The 24,257-nt window shown below is 43.0% G+C and overlaps 1 protein-coding gene across 1 annotated transcript in view; it reads left to right on the forward strand.

The window, feature by feature from the left end:
* Window positions 1-24,257, forward strand: part of LOC126456194 (transcription factor SOX-3-like) — a 270,067-nt gene that overhangs the window by 85,266 nt on the left and 160,544 nt on the right. Inside the window, exons 3-4 of the mRNA XM_050091947.1 lie at window positions 14,341-14,415; window positions 14,503-14,672. Of these exons, the coding sequence (XP_049947904.1) occupies window positions 14,341-14,415; window positions 14,503-14,672 (245 nt within the window). The remainder of the gene's footprint in view (window positions 1-14,340; window positions 14,416-14,502; window positions 14,673-24,257) is intronic.

Here is a 24,257-nt window from a genome sequence, read left to right on the forward strand (position 1 = left end):
CTGTGAACAAACTCATCAACAAATAAATCAATTTATGCAAGGTAATTCTCACACCGAACTACGGCTTTATAATTAACGTTGTGGACGAAGATTTCTAGTTTTTCAATGGCACACATTTTCGTTTGCATTAACATGTGTCTTCAATCAAAATGAGTCAGAGAAAACAATGGAGAGCTTTCGGATGACGTATGTTCGCACGAGTCTTCAAGTTTATGAATCCCACGAATGGGCTATCGTTTCCCACTCTGTTTTTCCATGTTTCCTTCCAGAAGCGAAGGTGTGAGGATGGGTCATCAGTCCAGTCTTACAAGTCTGCAGTCATGGTACACAATTGTGTTACCCGCCTCACCGCAGCACGCCGCTAGAGACGAAAACAAAATGGGGTTTTCATTTCATGAAGTGGAGTATCTAGCGGTTATTCTTTTTCTGTGTTTGAAGCGGAACAACGCTGCAACAATCCATGCTGAGTTGCTGGAAGTGTACAGCAATAATGCAACATCATGGGACAGTGATTAGGTGACGCAGACCTTTCCTTTATGGTCAAAAAAGTCTGAATGGTGAAGAACGAAGTGACAGACAATCTCTCTGTGAACAGCCGGGAATTGCAAGATAATAAGAGGCTCTGGTGCTTGAAGACCGGCGGATCACAGTCGAGTGGGAAATGTGAAAATTAGTCTTCGATCAGTTTTCGTCATTTTGCTCGATGTTTTGAACATAACGAAACTCCCCAACCGCTGTATTCCGCGTCTGATCAGGCACATTGAGAAAGCCCGCCAGCTGAACCGAGACAATGTTTCAGCCGTGTCAAGAAAATCCAGATGATTTCTTAGCAGTCTAATCACCTTTGAACGCGTCCTGGCCAGGGATAGGAAAAACGGACGGGTTAAAACTGATTCCCGTATTTTAGTTGTGAATAACTGGTGTTTGTTTAGTCTCGGTTACAACAGGTGTTTTTTAATATATTCCTTCTAATAACCGAGTAAAAATCCCGAAATATCAATCAGTTATAACAATAATGCTAATTTTTTTGTTTTTCAATAAGCCTCTTTTTTAAAAAAGTAATTTTTATTCGTAAAATTTAGATTGATTTGAAACATTGAGCTGTTATAGTAAAAATGGAAAAAGCTAACAGCGGTGTTTTGATAAGGCCGACAGAGATGACCAACAAACAAATGGCATAAGAATTGGTACAGCATTGCTGAGACAATAATGCCCCTGTAGCCATGTGTCGCGGCTTAAGGTACCGTGTACGTGTAGTGTTCCAGACTTACCCCGACCTAGGCTATACGGTAGTGTCTCGCTGTCGTCGCCGGACTTTCGTTCTATGGTACCAACACTGGTCTGGAAATATTTTTACCAAGTGACGTGGTAGTGAAGTACAGCGCTTTATTTCCTTTAAAAGACGACATATTTGTCTGCCATATCTATTAAATAATAGAAAACGAAGGAAATTATGGTAAACTAACAAATTAATAACTTAAAATTTAATTCACACTATACAACAAAAATAGAAAGTAGCGGACCTGCCTGTGTCTGCGTAATATGCCTTTATCTACGTGTAGCCCCTGAAGAGAGCTGTTCGACCTCAGTCTACACCCTGATTCGGCACTAACAGTTCGTAATGCCCAAATAGTGGTATGATCCCCGATTACATGATTTTTGAGAAGAGTTTCAAAAAATTAGAATCAATAGGAAATGCTGGTAATTTTTTGTAGTATTCAACCACTTACCACTTTTCGAGAAAAGCAGTGAGCGGTGGACAGACTAAGTTTTATTTTATTCGCGTATTTAATTTAATATTTTGATTCTACGTATCTTGAAACTGAGGGAGTAAAAATTTTTCAACCTTCGTTCGATTTCTAAATTGGTCACAGGAAATAATAGGAAGAGAAAACAGAATCTCAGTTATTTCAGAAACAATTTTTAAGCTTTTTTAACAGTCAGGTTAAACTGCCGTGGAAAAAACCGATATAACCGAAAACGGTTGTTTTAGCGACATCACCGTCCCTAGTGCTGAGTGTGTCACTATGACCCGGAGAGAAAGGAGCAAAGCAAGTCATGGAAAATGTGGATCCCTCATCACTGAAAAAGGCGAAGACTCAGCAATCATACCGCAAGATGATGCTGAGTGTTTTTTGAGGTTGCCATGATATGATACGAACAGATCATGCTGCGAAGGCCAAACTGTCCCATGAGCACGCTGGTGAGAAACCTTGACAAGGTTACGGGAGGCTGTCAACTCAGAGCGAACGGGAAGCTCTCCAATGAGGCGTTTTTGCTCCACGTCAGCGCTGCAGGTCATTCTGCATTGCACAGAGCCACACATGTTGATTCATTTGGCTATAATACAAGGCATTCATAAAAGATAGTCTCCCACTATTTAATTTATATTTACAACAAATCACACATCGCCGGCCGCTGTGGCCGAGCGCTTCTAGGCGCTTAAGTCCGGAGCCGCGCTGCTGCTACGGTCGCAGGTTCGAATCCTGCCTCGGGCATGGATGTGTGTGATGTCCTTAGGTTAGTTAAGTTTAAGTAATTCTAAGTCTAGGGGACTGATGACCTCAGATATTAAGTCCCATAGTGTTCAGAGCAATTTGATCCATTTGATATTACACATCATCAAACTGAGAGTAAACTAAAATCGTTTACCCTACAAATGTTCAGTACATGCAGCTATGGTTGTATGGCACACATCCAGCAAGAAAACCAGTTCTCTCTGCACCCTGTTTAAGAAGTTCAGAGTGATGGAGACAACAGCCTCTTCGTTTCCGTGACAAAACAGTAGGTAGTGGCTGAACGTAGACACTATCTTCCATATAAAGTAAGGTGAGGAGGCCAACGCGCTCTGTCGTACAAACCACTGTGATCAATCCATCGGTCAGGTACTTCGACGTTCAACCATTCTCGTGCAAAGAGATGCCAATGGATATGAGCTCCGTTTTGTTGCCAAATAGTTTACATGTTCACCTTCTAATTGGGAAAGAGCCATTGTTACAATATATGCTGATGTCCGACTCGTCTTACGGTAGTTTCAGCGGGAAAAAAAGTCCACCGCGCACTCGACGTCGGGACACAGCGGAGAAAAGTTTAATTTTGGGGAATCTCTTTGATATTGTACAGGTTCATGAGGACGTTCTGACCCACAGATAGGAACATCAGGGGTATCTATGTCTCCACGCAGCAGAAAAGTTGCACCAACGAACACCACATGATCAGGAAAGTCATTTTCCCGTTGCAACACTTCACTTGTAGTACACCATAGCCATCTAGTTTTAAAGTGTGTACCAACTGTAGGCGGTATGGACGCATTTGTAAACGTTTTCCTAAAACCTTCCATATTGCCGTCTTTGGAAACTGAAGTTGAAGAACATTTTTTTCTGATAGGCTTCTTAGGACCACACATTCAACGTTCTCTTCAGACGCCTTTGGTCGTCCCGTGCCTTTCGCTTTACACACACATACGTTCGGCATATGTTTTTGCTGCATGGAGAAACACAAAGTTCAAACGAAACGCGTGTTGACCATAAATCACAAATTCATTCTTAGCAAACGACAGAACACAAAACTTATTGAGTAAATTGATCGCGGAGGGGGGCAGGAGGGAGAGACGGTGAGGGAAAGGGAAGTAGTTAATGGTATCAGCTGCATCGGGCCCTAATCAGCGGCGACCAGTGAAAATGCGCGTCGGGTTAGGACTCGAACCCGGGATCTGCTACTTACTTTTTTTCCGTGATTATGCTCATCATTTTCCCTAGGCGGACGTCACTTGGCAACCTTTCTAGTTCATAGCTAAATGTTTCACTCTCTCCCTCTCTCTAACTCTTTCTTTGTTATTACGGAGGGCAGCCAGTCCTCTGACCAAACACATTAAACTACTGTGCGTCGACCACTACATCATCCGGACACAGTGTTTATCACAAATGCCCGCACTGTATCGGCACGCTCACCGGTTGACTCACATTTCGCCTAACGTCACCTATCCGCAATTCCAGTCCATGTATTCCATGGTCACTAATTTTAGATTCCTGCTGGAGGTCGACCGATAAGTGCATCCACACCGAAGGTTGTGGGTTCATAGCCTATCGAAGGGTATCAGTTGTATGAATGGCGGTGTGAGGTTGTGAGTCAGTCGGGGTGCGTGGCGCGAGAGTCTACGCACTTTCCATAAACACTGTGCCCGAATGGCGCAGTGGTTAACGAAACTGCCTAGTAAACAGGAAATAACGGGTTCGAGGTCCAGTCCAGCAAACGTCTTCACTCGTCGCCGCTTATTCCGCATAAAGTCCCGGTGCATCTGATACCTTTAGTTCCTTCCCTTTCCTTTGTCTCTGAGCACTATGGGACAACTTCTGAGGTCATCAGTCCCCTAGAACTTAGAACTACTTAAACCTAACTAAGCTAAGGACAGCACACACATCCATGCCTGAGGCAGGATTCTAACTTTAGCGGTCGCGCGGTTCCAGACTGCAGCGCCTAGAACAGCTCGGCCACTCCGGCCGGCCTCCCTTTCCTTTCTCGACCCTTAATTTACATAATATGTATCCCATCTGCCGATCCTGGACACGTCCGAACGAGCAGACGCGTCGTATGCATACATAGAATACAGAAAGCTTTACGCTCAGGAGTAGCCATTTTGTGGCGCTGCAAGCGGAGAAATAAGAAAGCAGCATTCACGCATGCACTTATCTAGAACTGAGTTTTTAATTCTGACCTAGAACCAACACTATACAACGCTTTCAGGCGATACTAGTAAAATTTATTAAATGCAACATTCTCTCAAGGACACCGGTAACTTACCCTCCCTCCCCCTCCTCCTCCCTCCTTATATGGCACCCAGTGAGTCCCACTTTTCTCGGTTGAAGAAACCATTCTATTGCAGAGATTTCCAGAATAAGAAGATTTTTCGTGAGGTCAAAATTTAAAATTCATACCTCTGGAAGCAAACACTCTGCCAAATCATCCATCCTCTGGATAAATATTTTGCAGTGAAAGATGAAGACGCAGGGAAGAACGATCGACTCCAGCAAGTTTCATGGTAGATGCGCGCATTTTTTCGGGGTCATGATTAAAGCGCTGTGACAACCAGTCGCTATGTGTTACTGAAAGCGTTTGGCCACGCCGAGCAACTACACTGGTTTGAGCCACGGCAGTGCTGTGAACGCTGGCCGCAGACCGGGGATGACGCAGCGGGAAGCGCGTGCCGCTCGCCGCCCCACGCGCCCGCCGGCCTCGCAGGAATGCACTGGAGGGCCCTCCACGTCAAGAGCTGCCCCGCAGCGACACCGGTGCGCCGCGGCGCCAAATAAAAACAACGCGCCGGACTTCCACACAGGCGTTACTTCACCGTTAGTCGTAGTTTACTGTTTTCGCCTCTGGGTGCGGCACGTCTACGCACTTCGTGAATCAACGCACCGTTGCGAAAGACACGGCGGCAGCGAACAGCTAGGAGAACACAGAACACAGCATGTTGTTCTCAATGGAGAGACGTCTACAGACGTTAAAGTAACCTCTGGCGTGCCACAGGGGAGTGTTATGGGACCATTGCTTTTCACAACATATATAAACGACCTAGTAGATAGTGTTGGAAGTTCCATGCGGTTTTTCGCGGATGATGCTGTAGTATACAGAGAAGTTGCAGCATTAGAAAATTGCAGCGAAATGCAGGAAAATCTGCAGCGGATAGGCACTTGGTGCAGGGAGTGGCAACTGACCCTTAACATGGACAAATGTAATGTATTGCGAATACATACAAAGAAGGATCCATTACTGTATAATTATATGATAGCGGAACAAACACTGGTAGCAGTTACTTCTGTAAAATATCTGGGAGTATGCGTACGGAACGATTTGAAGTGGAATGATCATATAAAATTAATTGTTGGTAAGGCGTGTGCCAGGTTGAGATTCGTTGGGAGAGTCCTTAGAAAATGTAGTCCATCAACAAAGGAAGTGGCTTACAAAACACTCGTTCGACCTATACTTGAGTATTGCTCATCGGTGTGGGATCCGTACCAGGTCGGGTTGACGGAGGAGATAGAGAAGATCCAAAGAAGAGCGGCGCGTTTCGTCACAGGGTTATTTGGTAAGTGTGATAGCGTCACGGAGATGTTTAGCAAACTCAAGTGGCAGACTCAGCAAGAGAGGCGCTCTGCATCGTGGTGTAGCTTGCTGTCCAGGTTTCGAGAGGGTGCGTTTCTGGATGAGGTATCGAATATATTGCTCCCACCTACTTATACCTCCCGAGGAGATCACGAATGTAAAATTAGGCTTTCCGGCAGTCGTTCTTCCCGCGAACCATATGCGACTAGAACAGGAAAGGGAGGTAATGACAGTGGCACGTAAAGTGCCCTCCGTCACACACCGCTGGGTGGCTTGCGGAGTATAAATGTAGATGTAGATGTAGAACGTGAACGTCAGCGCAAATGGCCTACTCTGCCGGACGCGAGTCAACGACGGAATACCGGCTCCCTGGACGTGAAAATCCGAGTACGGAAAATTTGTCACGATCAAAGTCCCAACGACTTCTTGATGCCTTACGGACTTCAGATTTTCGCAACCAACTGATTGTGCCTGTTTCATTATGCCGCCGTTCTCTCTCCATTATGGTATCCGCTAGGTGTTTTATATTTCATTTTTACGGTTCCGTAACTCAATTGGTAAAAACGGGACCCTTATAAGATCGCGTTGATTTCCGCCTGTCTATCTTTCTGCCCTTTTTCTTAGAAAGGGATAGACGTATTAAGTTGGAATTTATGTTACATACTAAGGTCTGTGGTCCCTTGACGGTATGAAACACTTAAGCTTCTAAGTTAGTGCAGTCAAAGGACACGGTCATTTATCTCACACATTTTAATACTCGCAGACTCAGCCATAAAAAAATACAGAGCACTTCCCGTCCACCTAGAACCGTGAAATTTCTGAAGAAGGATACTATAAGGAAGGGAAAAATCAGCAGTTGTTAATTTGCAAAAGAAAAACATTTTTTGTCATTTATTTTCTCACTGTCAAAGCTGCATCTGTAAGACCTCTTTTTCTCGGAAATTACAATGGCAAATGTGAAATTACCAAAAAATTTAAACTTAAAACTTATAATTAAATCATTCTCGAAAGTCTAGGAATTCCAGAGATGAATATCTTGCCAGTATCGTTATCAACTAAAGCAAGAAATCGTGCAGGATGGATGAACTGTCTGTATACGTAACTAAGTTTGTACAGAACCCTCAGATTGCGAGTCCTATTCGCGATTGGCCAATTTTTTCTCCTTTTCCCAGCACAGTCTACCGATCTCCATTTGGTCCCACTGTACGCCCAGCCACTGTCCATTTCAGCTTCAATCAGTTCTCATCTCCTGTATTCTTCTCTTATCCATTTCTTTAGTTGTTTATCCCTTCTTGTTATGTCAAAATTTATCTTCCCAAAGCTCGTTGAAAACACACCAGCCTTATTACCTGTTTTCGCATTTAACATCCGTGTTTCCATTCCGCAAGATTGTTGTGGCAATTGTGGTGTACTTACCCTCATAAAAATTCATGGGTTCGATCCAAAAGTAGTGGCAACACTGCCATAATGCGAAGTATGTACGTGACATTTGTGCTGCCTGTAACTGATAGTAGCAGTCAGTTGAAGTAGTGCACTGACCGGCGACGGCTGTGTTTGACTCAGTTGCTGTGTGAAGTGCCTGTAAGTGCGGGAGACCAGTTCCAGCGCCCTAGCAGCGTGTTACGGAAACACGCACAACATTCGTGGATCAAGTATGGAGTTTCACGTGGTCGGAGGAGACAATGGTGTTTCCTTCTGGTACTGGAGCCCGTCATCCAGCATGACAATGCACGATACCACACGGCGAAAGCAGTGCAAGAGCTCCTGGCTACATGGGGGTGGAAGATACCGGAATGTCCACCGTATTCACCCCATATAGTCCGTGCAATTACGACCTGTTCCCCGAAATGAGGGAACCTCATCGTCACAGGTGAGAACACAAGAGAAGACATCATCAGTGCCATAGGGCGTTCTTTTGCGAGACATCGACTGAGATGGGTGTGTACGATGCCTTCCGTGTCCGTGAGCTATGGTGATCGAGATGTGGAGCGATTATGTTCAGAACATGCAATACGGTGAACGGCTGTCATTAAAGTGTAGTATAAGCTATAACCGTGTTCCTACTACTTTTTATCCAACTAATGTAGTACCTTCTTTCACTTCTTTCTGATTAAAAAGTCGTTAAGCCTAAATAATGTTAATTCGTGAAATTACTCGTATTCGAAAACTAAGAATAATAACAAATTCTTGAAGAACAGTTATAAATATAATGAAAAAAGAGAATGATAAGGTTTGACGTCTTTCCGACATCAATGACATTACAGACAAAATCGACTACATAAGGCTTCGGAAAGAGAGGCATTGTCAAATACTCAGGGCTCACCATCGGCATTCACCTGCGGTGGAATGAGCTGTAACGGATTCATCGAAGTAGGGTTTATGGAATTCTTATAAGTTTGCTTTTCTTTTTCTAGCGACGTGTGGCGACTCATCTTCCAATCAGTATCGTTCTAGCAACACAAAATAATTGGAAGAGGGTGTGCTCAAAAGTAGCGTAACTATGTCGGCGGCTGACAAACAGCTTGCTGTAATCGAGTTTCGAATTCGAAGAGTTCGTCCATACATGGTGCACGTGCTCCTTCAGTATGATAATGCCAGATCACAGTAGAGCGCTGCGACATCTGCAACAATAAGACGTTATGGATTCACTGTTATCGATCGTCTTCCACACAGTCTCGACTTGGCCCCATTCCATTTTCATCTACTTGCATAACTTAAAGAACACTTTCGAGGACTTCACTTTGATAGTTATAAAGCAGTGTAAGCGGAAGTGAGGTTGTGGCTCCGTCAACAAAGTCTAAAATTCCACACTGACATGAATAATAAAGGCGTAGAATTTTAATAACGTTTGTTTTGGTTAAAAAGCTTTAAGAGTTTTCAAGTCAAAAATTCGAAAGCCTTACTTTTCAGCACTTCCTTGTGTTTTGAGATTAATATCGCTCTGTAATTACAGCAGTACACATAACATCGCTCAAAAATGGGGCGATCTGATGATGCAATGACCAGTCTACTTATTATGAGAGTAAAAGGTCTCTTACTGAGTTACGAGGTTTCAGGCCAACGCCCGAATTCTGCACTGCCTCCTCGCCGGTAGTGGTTTGACTGAATTCCTCTGATCGTCTAGCTCGTGGTAAACGTGTAACTGTTGTTGTTCTTTCTGTTGTTGCCATTGTTGTCTTCAGTCTGAAGAGTGGTTTGATGCAGCTGTCCGTGCTACTCAATCCTGCCCAAACCTCTTCATTTCCGAATAGCTACTGCAACCTACAAAATTTGAAGTTCCTTGCTGTGTTCATCTATTGCTGTCCCTCTACAGGTTTTACCCTCACACTTCCCTCCAATACCAAATAAGTGATTCCTTGATGTCTCAGACTGTGTCCTACCAACCGAACTCTTGTTATAATCAAGTTATGCCACAAATTTCTTTTCCTCCGATTTTATCCAGTAGCTCCTCATTACTTATATGCACTAACTATCTAGTCTTTTATATTCTTCTGTAGCACCACCTTTCAAAACCATCTATTCTCTTCTTGTCTGAACTGCTTATCGTTCACGTTTCACTTCCATTCAAGGCTACACTCCTGACAAACACCTTCAGAAAAGACTCGCTAACAATTAAATTTGTATTCGACGTTAGCAAATTTCCCTTCTTCAGAAACGATTTTCTTTTCATTACCCATCTGTATTTTATATCCTCTTTACTTCGGCCATTATCAGTTACTTTACTCCCAATTACGTTTAGCGTCTCACCCCGTAAACCAATCTCTTAGCATCGTCATGTTCCCTAAAAGAAGGGATCATTTGACAATGCACATCCTGAGGCACAAAGGAATCCAAAACTTCACCATCAAAATTTCGGATGTTGTTCAGATTTTCTGAGTTTTTTCAAGGGAATATGGTGGTTAGGTACAGATTAATTGCACATCACTTCACATTTTATGCCTCATTCATCTTTGTATCTGTATTGCACTGAAAATAACTGCATAACAGTGTGAATGTCGACCGTATGTACTGTGTGTCTTGCTTGAAAACATATTTGCTCCATTTTCTCACGATACTTGTTGTAGATAATAGTGGCGCCCACTTTATTCTTCGTCCTTAAGATGGCATTCAGTGCTCTTCGCTTCTGGTAACGATACTTGTGCGTTAAAAGTGATACACGGAGTGTAGCTCATGTTCACCCTATAGACGAATTCATTAGATCTGTAAAAGATGTACGTCAGTCATTGGCGACAGTCTGGGTGTAAATTCCATGCAGTTATGTTCAAGTATATATTGGAATTACGACTAAAATTATAACACCCGTTTAGTCGATCATAAGTGCAACTGTCACTTTGGGAAGATGAAAAGAAAAGAAAATTTCTGTATCAAGACAATGCACTACCTCGCATCCTGCGAGGAAAGCTTTTGTTAATTTTGGAAAGTAGGAGACGAGGTACTTGCAGAAATAAGGCTGTGAGGACGGGGCGTGAGTCGTGCTTGGCTAGCTCAGATGGTAGAGCACTTGCCCATGAAAGGCAAAGGTCCCGAGTTCGAGTCTCGGTCCGGCACACAGTTTTAATCTGCCAGGAAGTTTCATCTCCATAATGCTCTCCCAGAACGAAAAGCGAGCTCGCTGTTTGGTCTTCTCTGTCTCCTCCATTAATCCTACTTGGTAAGGGTCTCAGGCTCATGAATAACACCGATGAAGCGGTCGAACAAGTGTTTTGTAATCCAATTCGTTCGTGTAGAGGTTATACTTTCTTAAGATTACTCCTATGAATTTCAGCCTGGCATCTGCTCTTCCTAAAATTCGCTTTTATAGGATTTCAATTAGCTCGGATGGTTACTCCTAGTTCTTTTTTGATAGTTTCCCCTTCTTGGGATTTGTTGCCTAAGGTGTAACCGAACAGTAGTGGTTCTGTTTGCCTATTTATGCTCAATACATTACATTTCTTTACATTTAGGCTCAACTGCTAGTCTCTTCTTCAACAGTCCACAGTATCTCAGCACTTAGTTTTAAAATAATTAAACGCCGACCGTGGAAGACTTAATTGTGTTGTAGGAAGGTGTGTCCACAAGGTTCTGTTTGTGGACCAGTTTTAAATGAAGAATTGCTTATTGTGTTTGCAGCCATGAAGTGACTGGAAGTTAACAGAGCTAAAAACGGCTAATGAAAGTCTTAATTGTGTTATAGGAGGGGGTGACCGTAGGGCTCTGTTTATGGATCAGTCGTGTGGAGAACGGTTTATCATGCTGCTGCTGTTTTAAAAGAATTAAACGCCGACCGTGGAAGACTTAATTGTGTTGTAGGAAGGTGTGTCTACAAGGTTCTGTTTGTGGACCAGTTTTAAATGAAGAATTGCTTATTGTGTTTGCAGCCATGAGGTGACTGGAAGTTAACAGAGCTAAAAACGGCTAATGAAAGTCTTAATTGTGTTATAGGAGGGGTCACCATAGGGCTCTGTTTATGGACCAGTCGTGTGGAGAACGGTTTATCATGCTGCTGCTGTTTTAAAAGAATTAAACGCCGACCGTGGAAGACTTAATTGTGTTGTAGGAAGGTGTGTCTACAAGGTTCTGTTTGTGGACCAGTTTTAAATGAAGAATTGCTTATTGTGTTTGCAGCCATGAGGTGACTGGAAGTTAACAGAGCTAAAAACGGCTAATGAAAGTCTTAATTGTGTTATAGGAGGGGTCACCATAGGGCTCTGTTTATGGACCAGTCGTGTGGAGAACGGTTTATCATGCTGCTGTCAACGAGGTTAACTGAGCAGAAGTAAATACCGACGATGACAATCTTAATTATATTATAATAGGGACTGTGAGAACCAAAGGAGAACAATAAGACTGGAAGACCAAGAAGAAAGTGCTCGAATTAAAAACGGTTTAAGACAGGGGCGTAGTCTTTCGGTCTGCTTGTTCAGTCTGTACATCTAAGAAACAACGATAGAATTAAAAGAAAGGTTCAGGAGGGGGATGAAAACTCAGGGTGAGAGGATATCAGTGATAAGTTTCGCTGATGATATTGCTATCCTCAGTGACGGTTAAGAAGATTTACAGAATCTGTTGAATGGAGTAGTCTAATGGGTGCAGAATATGGCTTGAGAGTAAACCAGGAAAAGACAGGAAGTAATGCGAAGCGGTGGAAATGAGGATAGCAAGAAGTTTAGCATAAAAATTGGTGATCACGAACTAGACAAACGCAAGGAATTTTCCTAGCCTGGGAGGAAAATAACTAAAGACGGACGAAGCAGGGATTATATAAGGAAACAGACTAGGACAGGTTTAGAGGGCATTCATGACCAAAAGAAAAAAATGGTGCAAATGGCTCTGAGCACTATGGGACTTAACTTCTGAGGTCATCAGTCCCCTTGACTTAGAACTATTTAAACCTAACTAACCTAAGGACATCACACACATCCATGCCCGAGGAAGGATTCGAACCTGCGACCGTAGCGGTCGAGCGGTTCCAGACTGTAGCGCCTAGAACCGCTCGGCCACATCGGCCGGAGAGCAAAAGAAGGCTAATGGTATCAAAGGTAGGCCTTAATTTGAGAATGTACATTTGGAGCACAGCATTGTATGAGTGTGAATCATGGACAGTGGTAAAACCGAAACACAAGAGTATCGAAGCATTTGGGTTGCGGTGCTGCAGAATAATGTTGAAAATTATGCGATTTAATGAAGTAACGTATGAGGAAATTCTCCGAAGAATTGGCGAAGAAGGATACGTATAGATCACACAAGATGAACAGGGAGGGTGATAGGAGACGTGTTAAGACATCAAGGAATAACTTAAATGGTGCTAGAGGAAGTTGAGATAGAAATACATCGAAGAGATAACTGAGACAATAGGGTGCAAATGCTACTGGGGAATGACGAGGTTAGCACTGGAGAAGAACTCGTTGAGGTCCGCATCAAACCCTTCATAAGACTGATTACTGAAAAAAATTAAAAAATATATATATATATATATATATATATATATATATATATATATATATATAAAATAAGAAGGTAGGGTGTGCACAAAGCTCTGTCGGCGGACCAGTCTTGTGCGAAGACGGTTTTATAATCCTTATGACGACGAGACGAACTGAGCAGAAGTAAACAGTGACCAACACAGCCTTTTTTTTTTATCATCAGTCTACTGACTGGTCTGATGCGGCCCGCCACAAATTCCTTTCCTGTGCTAACCTCTTCATCTCAGAGTAGCACTTGCAACCTACGTCCTCAATTATTTGCTTGACGTATTCCAATCTCTGTCTCCCTCTACAGTTTTTGCCCTCTACAGCTCCCTCTAGTACCATGGAAGTCATTCCCTCACGTCTTAGCAGTTGTCCTATCATTCTGTCCCTTCTCCTTATTAGTGTTTTCCACATATTCCGTTCCTCTCCGATTCTGCGTAGAACCTCCTCATTCCTTACCTTATCAGTCCACCTAATTTTCAACATTCGTCTATAGTACCACATCTCAAATGCTTCGATTCTCTTCTGTTCCGGTTTTCCCACAGTCCACGTTTCACTACCATACAATGCTGTACTCCAGACGTACATCCTCAGAAATTTCTTCCTCAAATTAAGGCCGGTATTTGATATTAGTATACTTCTCTTGGCCAGAAATGCCTTTTTTGCATAGCGAGTCTGCTTTTGATGTCCTCCTTGCTCCGTCCGTCATTGGTTATTTTACTGCCTATGTAGCAGAATTCCTTAACTTCATTGACTTCGTGACCATCAATCCTGATGGGAAGTTTCTCGCTGTTCTCATTTCTACTACTTCTCATTACCTTCATTACCATATTATATTAAGAGGTGTACACAAGGTTCTGTTTCATTCTGAAGACGAGGTGACCTGAACAGAAGTAAACATTATCTACGACCACCTTAATTTTATTATAGTGTCCACGAGTCTCTGTTAGAGGGCTAGTTTTGGAAAAGCGTTTTATAATCCTACAGTCAACGAGCTGAACTGGGCAGAAGTAAACACCGCCCGCGAAAGCATTAATTGTATTATAAGAGACGGGGTGTCCTCAAGGCTCAATTTGTGGACCAGTCTTGTGCGAAGAGTGGTTTCAAATGCTGCTGAGGACGACGTGAACTAAACAGAAGTAAAAACTGGCCGTGGTAGTATTAATTGTACTACAGTAAGGGGTGGCCACAAAGCTCCGTTTGCGGACCAGTGGTGTGGGAAGAGTGGATTACAATGCTGACGACGGCGGGAGTGCGGTGCGCGACTGAGCGGCGGCGGCGCGTGTTGCAGGGCGGCCGGTGCGATGTGCGAGCCGGTGGGCTACGAGGCGCTGGGCGCGCGCCACGGGCCGGCGCTGCCCGCCGTGTCGGTGCCGGTGTCCGCGCCGCCCGCCGTCTCCGCCTCGGTGGCCGTGTCCGCGTCGGCCGCCGCCGCCGTCATGGCCGGCCTCGGCTCTGCGCAGCCGCACTCCGCTGCCGCCGCCGCCGCCGCCGCCAAGAAGGCGCAGGACGACCACATCAAGCGGCCCATGAACGCCTTCATGGTCTGGTCGCGCCTCCAGCGCCGCAAGATCGCCCAGGAGAACCCCAAGATGCACAACTCGGAGATCTCCAAGCGACTCGGTCAGTCTACTTTCACATATCGTCCCTTTAATCACGTATATCCTCTACATCTACATGGATATAAGAACTTTCAGCATTGCAGCTCGTCAGCAATCGTAAGTATCGATATAATTATGAAAAATCCGCCTCGATTGCACAAACTACCTGGTGGTTACCTAGGTTTCAGCGTGGGTAACCACGCCCGAACAAATATAAAACAGTTTGCCTAAAAAGGCATAGTCAGAGGCTAAAATCTACACCTAGCCTTTGACTATGCCTATTTAGGCAAGCTGTTTTATATTTGTTCTGAAGAAGGCGTAGTTACCCACGCTGAAACCTAGGTAAACGCCAGGTAGTTTGTGCAATCGAGGCGGATTTTTCATAATTATTCCTACATGGATACTCTGCAAATCACACAGAGGGTTCATCAGATCACCTTCACAATGCTCTATTACTTCAATCTCGTGTAGCGCGCGGAAGAAAAGAACGCCTATATATTTCCGTGCGAGCTCTGAGTTCCCTTATTTTATTACGGTGATCGTTTCTCCGTATGTGGGTCGGCATCAATCAAATATTATAGCATTCGGAGGAGAGAGTTGGTGATTGACATTTCGTGAGAAGATTCCGCCACAACGAAAAACGCCTTTCTTTTAATGATGTCCACCCCAAATCCTGTGTCATTTCAGTGCCACTTTCTCTCCTCTTTTTCGATGTACCCCGTCAATCCTATCTGGTAAGGATCCCGCAACGAGCAGCAGTATTCTAAAAAGGACGAACAGGCTTAGTGTAGGCAGTCTCTTTTGTAGATCTGTTGCATATTCTAAGTGTTCAGCCAATAAAACACTGTCTTTGGTTCGCCTTCCCCACGACATTTTCTATGAGTTCCCTCCAGTTTAAGGTGTTCGTAATTGTAGTTCCTAGATATATAGTTGAATTTACAGCCTTTAGATTTGATTGATTTATCGTGTAACCGAAGTTTGATACCTTTTTCCACTCATGTGGATGACCTCACACTATTCGTTATTTAGGGTCAATTTCCAATTTTCGCATCATATAGATATCTATCCTAAATCGCTTTGCAATTTGTTATGACCTTCTGGCGGCTTCACTAGTCGATAAACAACAGCATGCAAACAACCTAAGATGACTGCTCACGTTGACTTCCAAATAGTTAATATAGATAAGGAACAGCAAAGAACATATCACATTACCTTGGAGAACACCAGAAACCACTTCTGTTTTACTCGACGACTTTCCGCCAATTACTATGAACTGCCATCTCTCTGACAGGAAGTCCAATCATATAATTGAGGCCATATTCCATAAGCACTACAAGCCGCTTGTGTAGTACAGTGTCAAAAGCCTTCAGGAAATCCAGAAATACGTAACCAATTTGAAATCCCTTGTCGATAGCACTCAACACTTCGTGCGATTAAAGAGCTAGTTCTGCTTCAGAAGAACAATACTTTCTGAATCCGTGTTGACCGTGTGTCAATAGCCCGGTTTTTTCTAGGTAATTCATAAAGTTCGAACACAGTATGTGTTCCAAAATCCTTCTGCATATCGACGTTAATGATATGGGCCTGTAATTTAGTGGATTACTCCTACTACCTTTCTTGAATATTGGTTTGACCTGTGCAGCTTTCCAGTCTTTGGGTACGGATCTTTTGTCGACCGATCGGTTGTATATGGTTGCTAACTATGGAACTATTGTATCAACATACTCTGAAAGAACCTAACTGTTAGACAGTCTTGACCACAAGAGTTGCTTCTGTTAAGTGATTTAAGTTGCTTCACTACTCCGAGGATGTCTACTTCTATGTCACTTACGTTGGAAGCTGACCTCACATTGGCATAAAACATAGGCGAAAAAGAATACAGGATGAACATCAATAAAACCGACAAAATGCTGGCACCGATTCTTGACTGCAAAAGGAGGAAAAAAATGCTACGACATGTCTCCGGAAATGCATCGTTACCACGGTAGGTGCCACTGACAAACGAAAGTTCCTCTGACCACGTGCTGTGTGTTACTTGTATGATGAAAGCTGTGTGATTGACGTAGCATACTATAAGCAGACGGATGATCCGGTATTCATGTCGGAAACAACCCGAGATGGTTTCTGCGTATGGCCAAGCAGATGGAAACGGTCGAAAGGCAGCAGAGATATACCAAAAGAAGTACCCCCACAGACACCAACCACATCAGACAACATTTCAAGCCCTTTTCGGGCGTTTGTGTGATCATGGGTCCTTTCGTACATAGGAAAGCCAAGGAGACGACGGACTGTGTGTCCACCGGATTGGGAGGACCATATTCCACAGGATATTGAGACGAATGCTAGTACAATCTCCAGCAAGTGGGCAGCCAACATAGTGCAATCTAAAGCGCGATTATGCGTATCCTGCATGACAACGGCTACTATCCCTGTTACTAGCAACCAGTGCAAGAATTATTAGCAGTTGATTTCCCTCTACGGGAAACCTTTCTGTCGATGGTTTACGCACCAGACCATCACAGTACTCTTTACCGACGAACCGCTCTGCTGTTTACGGTACGTTGCGTCAATCATACGGCTTTCAACACACAACACGTGGTCAGAGGAACTGTCATTCGTGAGCGCCATCTACCGTGGCAAATATGCATTTCCGGAAACATAACACAACACCCAGTCCCCGAGGGGAGAAAATCTAAACCCCGATCGGGAATCGAACCCGGGCCTGCTTGCATGGGAGGCGAAAACGTTACCACCCAGCTAAGCATACGGGCAGAAAGAAAAGTAAGGTGCAGGAGTGCGATTAAAATTCAGGGTGAATTGATACCAGTGATAAGATACATTAATGATGTTACTACCCTCGCTGGAAGTGAGTGAGAATAACTGGGGTCTGTTGAATGGAAAGAAGAAAGACGGAGGTAATAAGGTGTAGCAGAAAAGAGGTTAGCGACAGACGTAATATCTAAACTGGGGAACGTGAGGTAGGAGAGGTACTTCTGCTACGTTGGAAGCAAAATTACGCGTGACAGATGAAGCTACGATGACGTGAGAGGCAGAACAGCGTAGCCAAAGAGTGCTGCTAGTATCAACCATTGACCTTCATTTGAGGAAAAAATTTTTGTGAATACACGTTTAGAGCACGGCGTTCTATGGAACTGAAACAGGGACTTTAGGGAAACTCCAGAAGAAGAGAATCGAAGCGTTTGGGATGTGGTGCCCTAAAATCATGTTAAAAGTGTTAGGTGCGCTGGGAAGTTCATAAATATGGAGGAGAAGAAAGGAATATGTGGAAAATGTAGACTGGTAGAAGGGGCGCAATGATAGGACATGTGTTAATATATAAAAGCATAATGTTCATGGCGCTAGAGGAAATTGCAGCAGGTAAAAATCGTTGGGGGAAGATTGGAATAAAGCCGACAAGTAACTGAGAAACTTCGATCCAAGTGCTGCTCTGCGTTGAAGAGCTTGGATCAGGAATGAAAATCTGAAAATTCTAGGACCCGGCAATGGAACACAGGTCCTTAGAGAATCACAGGGGACATACCGACAGTTAGGAAGTAATGAACAAATAAACCGCCACATGTCGCACTTTAAGATAATGGCCGTGCTGAGCAGAGTTTTAAATCCGTAACGTTTTGCCATCAGTGCAGTGATATCTGCTGATGCTCTCTCCTGTAGTGTAAAACTAGTAACAAAGTAAATAACACGCGACCTTTGGAGGTTTACATGTGCATTCCAGTTTCATGAGTTAAATAGGCCTATGTGCTGATTCTTACTTAGTTCTTTTGTAGATCAATGCAATTTGTCTAGCTGTTCTGGAGTGAGTCGATTCCACAACGAAATTGAAATTTTACAATGCTTGAAAAATACGAATTTTTTTTTTTTTTACAGATGCTTCAAATCTCTTCCTTTCCCGCTATCTTAGAGTACATGATTTATTGCCATACGTTATTGTTATTATATTCCAAACGTACATTCTCAGAAATCTCTTCCTCAGTCTATGGTCTATGTCTGATAAGTTTTTTTGTTGCGAGGAATGTCTTCTTTGATTGCTTATCTTCTCCTTATGACGCCCCTTGTTTTGCTGCCAGAAAAGCAAAATTTCTTCAGTTCTTTTCTCATGTCATTCTATTAATAACGCTTAACATTACGTATAAGTGCAAGCAGAAAGCCGTAGAATCTGAGAGCGAAAGTTATTTTCTGATGTCAAAAACGCATTATTTTTAACACGGTCGCCTTTTAGGTCAGTACACTCCGACCAGTGATTTTACAGTAGGTTATAAGCGTGATCTTATAACAGATATAAAACACGTCTCCATAGCTGCGAACACCTCTTCGATGCGGCTAAGTGCGTCTACGGATATGGGAGCAACGGTAGGTCGGTAACCTCAGTGCCAAATCTGGAGATTGATCTGGATTTTCCAAAAAATTTGCACCTAATACCTTGAAACAGTAAGTATAATACAGTATACTGTCAAAGCATCTATGTGAATAACTGTGTACTTCTGATGGAAGTTTTTTCTGTTCTCTCTCTCTTTCTTTCCAACCCCTTTCGTGCGTAGTTGTCCATCCCGTTAGTCCAGACGATTTAGTTTAAGGTATATGTAAATAACCGCCTCCGCCCTGCTAAAAGAATTTTTTAACCTTCAGCAATGGTTAAGTTCATCGAATGTTATCGGGAGAGACCCGTCAGGACCTTGTGAAATGCTTTGGCAGGCTAGGTACAGAGCTAATTTCTACTTCATCTGTTCGGATAAGTGAAAAGTTCTCTACGCTGCCCCAGCGACTTGTCACCTGATGGCGTTTGATAAACATAATCGCCAGTGAAAATCAAAGTATTTTCTTACAGGATCTGTGGTGTTAATATTTATTTATTTATTTACACGTTTAGCTCCGTAGATCGAAATTGAGGAGAAAGTCTCCAAGGTCATGGAACGTGTCAGTACATGAAATTACAACATAAATGTAATAACAGATAAAATTAAATATTTATCAACCCAAAAAAGTCAAGCAATAGGTTTAAGTAAACGCAGTCAACAATATAACATATGAATCAGCTTAATTTTTCAAGGAACTCCTCGGCAGAATAGCAGGAGTGACCCATGAGGAAGCTCTTCATATATATATATATATATATATATATATATATATATATATATAGAGAGAGAGAGAGAGAGAGAGAGAGAGAGAGAGAGAGAGAGAGAGAGAGAGACAGAGAGAGAGAGAGAGAGAGAGAGAGACAGAGAGACAGAGACAGAGAGAGAGAGAGAGAGAGAGAGAGACAGAGAGAGAGACAGAGAGACAGAGACAGAGAGAGAGAGAGAGAGAGAGGCCAATGTCAGCATACCCAGACTTGAAAACAGAGGTCGACAAGAGGTTCGCTAACTTACACCACTTATTGCCCGAGCTGCCCGTTTCTGAGCCAAAAACATCCTTTCAAAATTTACATACACCTTAAAGACATGCAAGAAAATCACTTACGTACGGAAACACCAGAGAAGAGACGGCTGACGACCCTTAGGTTACTTCACAAGTATTTGCGTATCAGTGCTGCCTGTAAACCGTTTCCTCATGCCTATAGCGGAGCAGCATTGCCGAAGACAAATGCCACAGCTACAAAAAGCCAACGACAGAACGGTAGAAGTCTGCATGGGTACTTATAACAGACTAGGAACGATTATGCGTGACCACCGACCAACATTATTCAGTCGATTATCTTTTAATTAGAACTGTTCAAATGGAATATACATACGTAAAAGGCCCTTAGTCCTTGTCGAAAGTGCTCATTAAAATCTATACGAGAAAGCTCGTAATCTACTTGAGGTAAAAAGTTCACTACTCTTTATCGGTATGTACTGGCTCAAAAGAGCTCAAACTGAGATCGTATATCAAATTTGAGTCTAATGACTCATGAGTCATCGTAAAGGAGTTTCATGCGATTCTGCAGCACACGCAGAATCAACATTCTGCAATTAATAATCGAAGAAGTGACCTGGTGTAAATGGCGGTAAGTCTTTTTACTTACTGTGGAATTTTTGGTCATCTCGTTCATTTGCTCCGGCCTCAACAAGTACTAGATGTTGAACTTGACGTTGTAGTTAATCAAGATCAGCATATGGCGATCGTCTTCACCGAAACGATTTCTATCTTACAACAGCAAAGTGCGCCGTATGAAAGGACAGGAACCCTTCGGTGGACTGCCAGATTCCGTACACATGAACACATTAATCTATGAGCTGAAAAATATTAGTCTCCGTTTTCGACCTACGTATTCTTTGCCATACGATTTCCAACGATTGTAGAACGCCCAATAGTAAGCTATGGAACATCTCGCCCACTCATCCTCAGAGAGTATGTCTGCTATGTAACAAACGGCAGTTGCTCTGGATCATAATAATGCTCTGTACTGGATAAAACAGGTCACCAAATAAATATCACTGTCTTTCAGTGCACTCCCGAAATAGAGACGACTCTTCTGTTTTGTTCTCGACAAGTGGAACTAGAAACGCGTAATCATTATTGAATCCTACGACCTTTCGTTAAAAATAAATTTCCTGTCACGCTGCGTACTTGTAGAGAAATAAGTGCAATTTATAGCTCCCAGCTTTTCCAAGCATGATCTTTAAGCTGATGCGTGAGTGGACGTCTACATGAAATACGGTTCGATTCATAACGACTGTTAGCAATTACAGAGCTCCTCGCATAGAGTATAATTTATAGAGAAGACACATATACACTGCTCGAGAAAATATCTCAAGGCTTTATTTGTTTATGATCAGATGAGAGCAGCAGTAATTGCGCTTGTATTTGTACGTTCTGAGCATAGATGATGTTGAGGACGCATTTTATTTCCTTCGTGAATGCGGACCATTGCACTTGCTGGACAAAACAATTCCATTTTAAAGCGATATAGATGCTTATGTGGGAGAGAGAACAGGTAAAAAGGATAACCCTCAACAAACCCTCTATACCTGAATAACTAATGGACCTAGTTGGATAAAATCATTAAAATTCCTCTGCTGTAAGAGAGGCAAGAGATGTGGGGTATCCGTAACAAAACATCTAATGCCCAAATGCAGTTACAAAAAACTACATCGTATTGTGCTACATGCACTGAGTAAGGACGAAAATCTTTTCAAAACGCATGCAGTAGTGCAAGATAATTATTTTATTATTTTGATGTAATAAGTTAATAATTTACTGTCAATATTTTGTGTATTCAAGGGCTTCAAATTGTCACTGAAATAAAGATTATTCCCATAGAAGCCATTTGCAACCTGTCGAAACCTACTTTAAACTTTTCGGATGTAAGTACAATTGCTGTAGCTTCGGGTGAATAAGTGTATCCTCCATCGGCAGGTTGAGTACGATGACAGTAATAATTACAAGTGAAATGACTGACATACTCTTTATTTAAACAAAACCTGCGATAGTACAATATATGCAAGCTTCAATCAAAAGAAAGAAAGGAACTGTCTCTGCTTGTATCTTACTTCCATTACAATCCTCGGTTTTCATTCATGCCGGAGAGACACTACAAAGAATCTTTTACATATACGTTTAAGGTGTGCAACAAAGTCAAATGTAGTCAAAATTCTGCAGTTACGAAACATGTTTCATCTAGTCAAAAGTTCGGATCCAGTAGACGTGATGTATTTTTGTAGAGTCGCTGAAATACAGAGAAATGTTTACTTTCCTTTCGGGAGCTTTGTGGGTTTCTATGCCACGCGGATGACTTCGATAACTGGCTGTGCGGTGTAGTGTTACGTTTCTATTGTTACGGGTGAGTATGGAAATGACAGGAAGCGAGAGGGTGAAAGCTGGTGCCGGCACGTGTTCTCTTTCCTATGAATAGCACCGAGGAAAGAGCCGAGTTCAACGACCCACCAGTTGAGCAGATCGCCGTTGAATGCGTCGTGTGGTGTCACACCGTGAGAGAGAATCTCCTTCTTTTGAGCACATCATGGTGGTCAGCTGTACGCCGCAACGGACTGTCCCTTCATCGCTCAAATGCTTGTTTATGGAAGTCTTTCGCTACCGGGATACGAATCGGGTACACCAGAGCCTTGCGCCGCTGCGCTAAATAGAGTCAGTGACCTTGGCAGCGGAGAGAGGTACCCGCAGAACTACATGTCACCAATGTTAACTTCTTCCAAGCCAAGTTTGTCTATTTTGGAGCCGCGCGGGGTAGCCGCGCACTCGAGGGCGCCTTCTCACGGTCCGTGCGGCTGCCCCCGTCGGAGGTTTGAACCCTCTCTCGGGCATGGGCAAGTGTGTTGTCCTTAGCGTCACTTAGTTTAAGTTAGATTAAGTAGTGTGTAAGCTTAGGGACCGATGACCTCAGCAGTTTGGTACCATAAGACCTTAGCACAAATTTCCAAAATTTTCTATTTTGGAGATAACCATCTCATATTCCAGAAAGAGTACACCATCATGGCTTAGTAACCTTGTACGAATGAAGAGGAATAGAAAGATACGATTCTACAGCTGTCAACGGTGGCCTTATTACAGGTCACCTGCTGGAATTTTAAAAGGACGGGGAAGGAAATTAGCTATCGACGTGTTTATGAAACCATTCCCGTCACAATATTACTTACCTTCACCATCACCCATAAAGAGCCGAAGATGAGTAGGTTTTCGTAATAGCGAAATTTATAAAATGTTACAGAGCGAAGTATCGCATTGGTTAACACAATAGACACATTAAAGAAGACAACGGTTCAAATCCTTGTCCCGCCATCCAGATTTAGGTTTTCTGCGATTTCCCTAAATCGCTCCACGCAAATGCTGGGACGGTTCCTTCGACATGGGTGCGACTTGTTTCTTTCCCCAGCCTTCTGTAATCCTGGATTGTGATCCGTCTCCAATGACCTCGTCGTCCACGGAATGTAAAACACTAATCTTCTTGTCTCGTTTTAAATAAAATGTTTGAAATAATAATAACAATAATAATTTGCTTACCGCAGTGATTTTTACATTAATGTAACGTAACTTCAAAACCACTAGGTAAAAGTATAAACATCTTTTTTTTATGGGGGAGGGAGACTTAATGAGAAATATGACGACGAAATTCCGCCCCCGTTTTGGATCCATGGATAGCTGTAACTGTACTTAAATAAGTAACCACTAATACTATCCACAGTCTTCGCGTGTGCTTTTTGGAAGATACTATAGACACTTATATCTTATCCTAACTTGGCTCATCCCAAACATAGATCTTCCACGGTCGGGGATGATATTCGTACTAGCCACGCTATGACCTACGACTACATCCAGATTTTGGCATCTCTATCACCCTTCTGGGATTCGAATTTTAGGGAAGCCATTGAATCAAGTATCAAGAGTGATTTATGTAACTTTAATGAAAGTTTAACCTTTATAAAATGTGGACTCCGGCACTGGCGATAGTGAACTGCTCCCTTGCCGACAAGAATCTGTGACACAACATTCTTATAGTGCGCGTCACGACAGCATACATCAAGGGCGCCTGTGTGATACTTCTTCCACTATCATCTATTAATGTACATGCATGCCCAATCGGCTTACCCTACGAGCATATAAGACGCACAGAAGCGCCTTACATCATCACACACGACACATGTACACTGCA

The sequence above is a fragment of the Schistocerca serialis genome, chromosome 2, assembly GCF_023864345.2.
Source record: "Schistocerca serialis cubense isolate TAMUIC-IGC-003099 chromosome 2, iqSchSeri2.2, whole genome shotgun sequence".
NCBI lineage: Eukaryota > Metazoa > Arthropoda > Insecta > Orthoptera > Acrididae > Schistocerca > Schistocerca serialis.